Genomic DNA, 7,628 nt, shown 5'->3' on the forward strand with positions numbered 1-7,628 from the left:
AGAAGCAGAGTTTTAACTCCCCAGCATAAGTCTTGCTTTGCCTTGACTTAGTTTTGAAAGAGGTGCTGAGATCATTTGCTCACATGTAAAGCTTGTCTTAGGGATGCATTTCATATCCATCTTTGAGCATCCCTTCTTGTCTTCTTGAAGTGCATTCAATGGGATTTATTATGTACTTGTAGGCCTTGGATCCTAGCTTGAAATCCCCACACCCGAAGAACTATGTGAGTGGTATTTTTAATAAAGCTACGTTAAGGGAAAGAAAGCAGAGCCTCTCTCTCTAGATTCTAGAGAGAGAAAGCTCCCCCCCAGAGGTGTTTCATGGTGGTGTAGGACTGGTGCTTCTCGGCCAGCATGTTTTAGCTCCTCTACCCATGTTTCTGGGGGTGAGTGAGTATGTTTCAAGTCTAGTAAGTCCCGGATTGGGGTTTTGCTGACTTTTGTTTTCTAATTTTCATATTTGTTTGGAGTTTTCTAGTAGCTCTTGGGAGGTTTTCATGCCCCAACTTTGGTTTCCATTGTCCTTGAGCTGTGGTTAGCCTTGGCCATTATTTGTCGCCCCTGTTGGTCAAATCGTCCGTGGGTTAGAGCCTGATTCGGCAGTTTGGTCACTGTTTGGTGGGTTATTTAATGTGACAATGGTTTTTCTGTGCTTGAGAAGCTTGGTAGCTGAATGAAGGGGTCTGGAAATGCCCAGAATATTGCTAGATGTCTCCCTGTGGATTGGTGTTCTTGTAAGTGGGGCCTAGACTGTCGTCTTGGGTCCTATTTTGTGAGCTTGGTGTCACACAGGCTGGCTGCGGTTTTGGCCTTGCGAGTTAGCTCTGGCATCCAAGCATGGTGGGTTGGGTTCAGGTTGGTGGACCTTTCGGTGTGTTTTTCGTCTCCGGCGTTGACTGAGGAGGTGATGCTACAGCATGGTCCTTCAGCGTTGGAGCTCAAGTGCTTGGGTGGTTTGGGTGGTAACGCTATTGGTCTTGCGGAGCCATCGGTTAGCATGGCAAATATTGGTGACGGTGCTTTATTGCTCCTTCAGGTATGGTTTCTTTGTGATTCAGCTGCTGGTGTAGCCAGGCCGTGCACTGTGTGTGTGTATGGAAGAAGATGTAATCGTGTGGACGCGCCTAGGTGCGGCTGGGCGTAGTTACAAGTATAGTCGGAACGTGGGGTGTGTTTTGGGGCAGAGGGACGCACGCACAGTTTTCTCGCCCATCTTTTGCGTTGGTATGTTGAACAGCTGTTCCACCTTATATATATATATATGGGTGAATATTTGTTTTTTTGTACTTAGTGGGTGCAAACCGTATGGAAAAAGAGGTTGAGTACGTTGGAAACTGCATTGGTGTAGGCTGCAGATTCTATGAATGGGCAAGAGTCTAATTGTATATAATAATATATTATATATACTTTTTGTTTTAGTGGAGTACCACGTGGGGCCAGCAAAATTATTGCTTTTGAATTTCAAATTCCAGGTTCCATGGCCCATGATTTTCATTTGAGCTGGTTGTGGAATGGCCATCACGTGCAATGTTGGAACTTTGGGTCCCACCTACGGTTTGTATTATAAACAAATTGGTTTGTGGCTCATAGTGGGTTGAATTATTTATTTGGTTTATTGGGTTTGACTGGTGGTTTTGTTAAGGCCCAAACCGTGGGTAGTTTGACCCACGGGTTTACAAATTTGGGCAAGCTTGTTTTTGTGCTGGTGGTTGCCGCAGCTTTGGGCGCACTATTTCAGCCTATATATTTTGTTTAGTCACACTGCAGCGGTCCTTTTGTAGTCGATTATTTCATGTTGATTGATTGTGTGATCCTCATGTGACTCGATATGAGGGTGGTTTCGAGCCATCTCCACCAAGAGTGATTGGGGAGTCACTGCTATGGGGAATTGTGGTTCGATAACTAGCCGAGTTAGAGACTGGGAGATGAGCGGGAGGATAGCTACCGGTTTTCTGGTCGCTTCTTGTCTTCATGTGACCCATCCTATTGATTGTCTTGCCACGCCTGACATGGAGTGAAGGGGACACTGCCGTGGGGTTTGAGGCTTGTGATCTCCTAAGGAAGGGACTGGGGGATGTGATGATTGCTCTTATGTTTTGATTGGCTATGTATTGGTTTGTTGTAGCGGGACTATTGTTTTTTTCACTAAACTTCTCAAGACCGTGGATTATGGTGTTTGACTATGCAAGCTTTATGTGACTCAGCCAGGATCTTTCATGGGATAGATATTTTCCTTCGTCATGGCTTTAGTTGAGTGGCTAGGATGTCACGGCTATGAGAAGCGAGATGCTTATTGGATTCCATGCTTTCATCCGAGGTAGAGACTGGGAGCAAGCGGGGGCAGTTATCATTTTTCGATTGGTCTTGTTGGATGTTTAGTTAGTTACATTTGTATTGTGTGTTTCTGTTATGTTGTATCTATCTGTGGTGTTTTTTTGTTTATTTGCCCATATATCCACCCCAAGTTTCCATCTATTATCTCTGATGATAGGGGTTACTTGGGGACAAAAAGGATATATGGGCAAAGTGGGGTTCCGTTTTCTGTTGTTCTTTTGCTTCTGCGAGTGTGGTTTTTTATGTTGTTGGATGTCCAGTGGTAGTGTTATGGTGTTTTGTTCATTTATTATTTGTTGTTGGGCGTACCTGGGGTATGCCCTTTGTAAACTTGTATATTTTACTGTCTTTATTTTATGACTTACTTACCCAAAAAAAAAAATAAATAAATAAATAAAATAAAGCTACGTTATAAAGTTTTGATAAAGCGTTGCTTGTTTCGTTTTGAAAAAGTGTTTGTTCAAGCATGAATGATTATTCCTAATTTTTTTATCAAGTATTATCTTATTTTGATGACATTCTTGGAAAGTCCTTAGTGCCATGGGACTATAATGCAACTGCACCCTTGTTTTGAAAGTCCTTAGTGCCAGGGGACTCTAATGCAACTGCACCCTTATTTTGAAAGTCCTTAGTGCCAGGGGACTATAATGCATCTGCACCCTTGTTTGAGATATCTCCTTTGTCTTGCCACTGACAATTTACCGCGTGAGTTTGTCCGAAATGTCATCCCTTGTATTATATTGATGCTAGTAAGCATCCCTTGAAGCTTTGAAAGACTTGATAGATGAACTTGGTTCATCCCTTGATTTTGTACAAGCTATGATATATATTGTTTTGATAAAGATCTCGAATATCATTCATTTAACCCTTTATTACTAATATCATTCACTGAGTATCCAAGCTCACCTTTTCTCTATATATATGTAGGTGACGAGCAAGAAGGCGGTGACGCCTAGTTGACTATTGCAACTTGTTTGGATTCGCATTTTTGTAGCATCTTGAAGATCATGCTTCTTGGCTAGTAGTTTATTTCTTTTGTTTATGTCGGCTTGAGAAGCTTTTGATCAAGATGTATTATGTACTTATTTTATTTGTATTCTAGTTGTAAGACCTTGATAAGATGTATGTCATTTTATTTAATCTATGCACAGCTCTTATGGATTAATTAGATTTAAATCTATTGCTTCCGCACATGTAGGCCCCATATGTATACTCTGATTGTGTGTGAATCTTTGTAAGTTGGCCTTTGGTAATCTCGGATTACTGGCCATCATGGCACCATTCTACTTGGGGCGGAATGGGGTCGTGATAATTACTCAGTAAATTCTCAATAAATTACTCAGTAAATTCTCATTAAATTACTCGATAAATTCTCGATAAATTCCTAGTAAATTACTCAGTAAATTCTCAATAAATTCTCTGTAAATTACTCAACAATTTCTCAGTAAATTATTCAGTAAATTCCCAGTGAATTCTCAGTAAATTACTTAGTAAATCACTCAGTAAATTGCTAGTAAATTTTTAGTAAATTCTTAATAAATTACTTAGTAAATTCCTAGAAAATTCCAAATAATTCTCACTAAATTCTCAGTAAATTCTCAATAAATTACTTAGTAAATTCTAAATAAATTACTCAGTAAATTCCTAGTAAATTATCAGTAAATTACTCAGAAAATTACTAAGTAAAATTTCAGGAATTTACTTAGTAAATTTGCAGTAAATTCTAAATAATATGCGAGTAAATTACTCTGCAAATTCTCAGTAAATTATTCTGTAAATTCTCAGTAAGTAACTCAGTAAATTTTCATTAAATTCTCAGTAGACTACTCAATAAATTAATAGTAAATTACTCATTAAATTCCAAGTAAATTCTCAAAAATTCGCAGTAAATTACTCAGTAAATTCCCTATAAACTCTAGAAAAATTACTCTGCAAATTTTCAGCAAATTACTCAGTAAATTCCTAGAAAATTCTCCGTAAATTACCAGTAAATTATCAATAAAATACTCAGTAAATTACTTAATAACTTCTCAATAAATTCTTGGAAAATTACTCAGTAAATTACTATGTAAATTGTTAGTAAATACTTAGTAAATTCCTCATAAATTCTCAATAAATCACTTAGTAAATTATCTGTAAATTCTTAGTAAATTACTCAATAAGTTACTCAGTAAATTTCCAGTAAATTCCAAGTAAATTACGTTGTGAATTCTTTATAATTTCTAGGTAAATTCTCAGTAAATTACTTTTTAAATTCTTAGTAAATTGTCAGTAAATTACTCAGCAAATTCTCAATAAATTCTCAGTAAATTCCCAATAAATTATTCAATAAATTAGTTAGTAACTTCCCAGTAAATTCGCAGTAAATTGTTAGTAAATTACTCAGAAAATTCTTCTTAAATTTTTAGTAAATTACTTAGTGAATTACTCAGTAATTTTTTAGTAAATTACTCGGTAAATTACTTAGTAAATTATCAGTAAATTATTTAGTAAATTCTTTGTAAATCACTAATTAAATTCTCAACAAATTCTCATTAAATTACTCAGTAAATAGCTCAGTAAATTCTAAGAAAATTCCCAGTAAATTACTTCATACATTCTCCGTAAAATTACTTAGTAAATTCTGAGAAAATTACGCAGTAAATTCCCAATAAATTACTCAGTAAATTCCTAGTAAATTCCAAAGTAAATTCTCACTAAATTACTTAGTAAATTCTCAGTAAATTCTCAGCAAATTCACAGTAAAGTACTTAGTAAATTCACAGTGAATTACTTAGTAAATTGCCCCTAAATTCTCAGCAAATTCACAGTAAATTACTCAGTAAATTCACAGTGAATTACTCAATAAATTGCCCCTAAATTCTCAGTAAATTCTTTGTAAATTCTCAATAATTACTCAATAAATTCTAACTAAATTCTCAGTAAATTCCTAGTAAATTCCTCAATAAATTATTAGTAATTACTCAATAAATTCTATGTAAATTTTCAATAAATTCTCAGTTAATTCCCAATAAATTCTCATTAAATTACTTAGTAAATTTTAAGTAAATTACTCTGTAAATTCCTAGTAAATTCTTTGTAAGTTACTCAGTAAATTTCAGTAAATTACTCAATACATTACTCAATAAAATCCAAATTAATTCTCAGTAAATTATCAATAAATTACTCAGTAAATTCTCAATAAATTACTCAATAAATTCCCAGTAAATTACTCAATAAATTTCTTATAAATTCTCAATAAATTACTTGCAAATTGCTTAGTAAGTTCCAAGTAAATTCTCAGTAAATTACTCTGTAAATTCCCAGTAAAATGTAAGTAAATTACTCAGCAAATCGCTTGGTAAATTTCCTGTAAATTATTCAGTAAATTGCTAGTAAATTTCCAGTAAATTACTTAAGCGAATTCCCAGTAAATTTTCAGTAAATTACCCATAAATTACTTAGTAAATTCACGGTAAATTATTTAGAAAATTACTCAGTAAATTACTCAGTAACTTACGTAGTAAATTCTCAGTAACTTACTAAATTCCTTGTAAAGTACTCAGGAAATTCCCTGTAAATTACTCAGTACATTATTCAGTAAATTACTTAGTAAATTCTCAGTAAATTATTTTGAAAATTCGTAGTAAAGTTCTCAGGACATTACTCAGTACATTACTCAATATATTACTCAATAAATTACTCAGTAAATTCCCAGTAAATTAGTCATAAATTACTCAGTAAATTCCCAGTAAAGTCCCAGTAAATTTGAAGTAAATTCTCAATATGTTACTCAGTAAATTTTCAAAAAATTCTCATTAAATTACACAGTAAGTTCTCAGTAAATTCTCAGTAAATTACTCGGTAAATTCTCAGCAATTACTTAGTAAATTCTGAGTAAATTCTCAGTAAATTACTTTGTAAATTCTCAGTAAACTCTTAGTAAATTCTTAGTAAATTCTCAGTAAATTAATTGGTAAATTACTCAGTAAATTCTCAGTAAATTACTTAGTAAATTCCAAGTAAATTCTCCTCAAATTCTGAGTAAATTCTTAGTAAATTCAAAGTAATTCTCAGTAGATTATTTAGTAAATTCCTAGTAAATTATTTAATAAATCATCACTAAATTACTTAGTAAATTCCCAGTAAATTCTTAGTAAATAACACAGTAAATTCATCACTAAATTCTCTGCAAATTACTTAGTAAATTCTAAGTAAATTCCTAATGAATTACTAACTAAACCACCCAGTAAATTCTCTGTAAATTAAACGGTAAATTTCCAATCAATTCTCAGTAAATTACTTAGTAAATTCTCCAAAATTCTCAGTAAATTACCTAGTGAATTCCCAGTAAATTCTTAGTAAATCACTCAATAAATTGCCAGTAAATTCTCAATAAATTACCTAGTAAATTCCCAGTAAATTACTTTGTAAATTAATCAGTTAATTCACTATAAATTCTCAGTAAATTACCCATCAAATTACCAGTAAATTCTTAATAAATTAATTGGTAAATTACTCAGTCAATTCTCACTAAATTACAAAGTAAACTAATAGTAAATTCTTTGAAAATTCTCAGTAAATTCCCAGTAAATTCAGTAAATTACTTAGTAAATTCCCTATAAAATGTCATTAAATTACTCAGTAAATTCTCAGAAAATTCCAAGAAAATTCTCCGTAAATTCTCAATAAATTACTCAGTATATTCTGAGTAAATTCTCAGAAAATTTACAGTAAATTTTATGTAAATTCCTAGCAAATTACTCAGTAAATTCTTAGTAAATTCCCTCTAAATTCTCAGTAAATTACTAACTAAATTACTTTGTAAATTCCCAGTAAATTCTTAGTAAATTACGCAGTAAATTCCTAGTAAATTCCAAGTAAATTACGCAGTAAATTCTCAGTAAAGTACTCAGTAAATTCTCAGTAAATTTCAAGTAAATTTTACGTAAATTCTAAGTAAATTACTCAGTAAATTACTTAGTAAATTCCTAACAAATTCTCAGTAAATTACTCAGCAAATTACTCAGTAAATTCTCAATAAGTTATTAAGTAAATTCTCAGTAGATTATTCAGTAAATTACTCAGTAAATTACCTAGTAAATTACGCCATAAATTCTCAGTAAATTCCTAGTAAATTCTCAGTAAAGTACTCAGTAAATTCTTAGTAAATTACTTAGTAAATTCCTAGTAAATTCTCAATAAATTCCTCAATAAATTACTCAGTAAATTCCCAGTAAATTCTCAATAAATTCCTCAGTAAATTACTTAGTAAATTCTCAGTAAATTCCCAGTAAATTACCTAGTAAATTCAC

The 7,628-nt window shown here is 32.9% G+C and overlaps 1 protein-coding gene across 1 annotated transcript in view; it reads left to right on the forward strand.

Moving 5' to 3' along the window:
• The window catches only part of LOC114317571 (uncharacterized), a 95,131-nt gene extending 90,556 nt beyond the window's left edge, over positions 1–4,575 (forward strand). Inside the window, exons 5-6 of the mRNA XM_082895171.1 lie at positions 680–1,036; positions 4,561–4,575. Coding sequence (XP_082751297.1) covers positions 680–1,036; positions 4,561–4,575 — 372 coding nt within the window. The remainder of the gene's footprint in view (positions 1–679; positions 1,037–4,560) is intronic.
• The last annotated feature ends 3,053 nt before the right edge of the window (positions 4,576–7,628 follow it).

This window comes from Camellia sinensis, chromosome 11 (genome assembly GCF_055761805.1).
Source record: "Camellia sinensis isolate YWXY chromosome 11, ASM5576180v1, whole genome shotgun sequence".
Classification (NCBI taxonomy): Eukaryota; Viridiplantae; Streptophyta; class Magnoliopsida; order Ericales; family Theaceae; genus Camellia; species Camellia sinensis.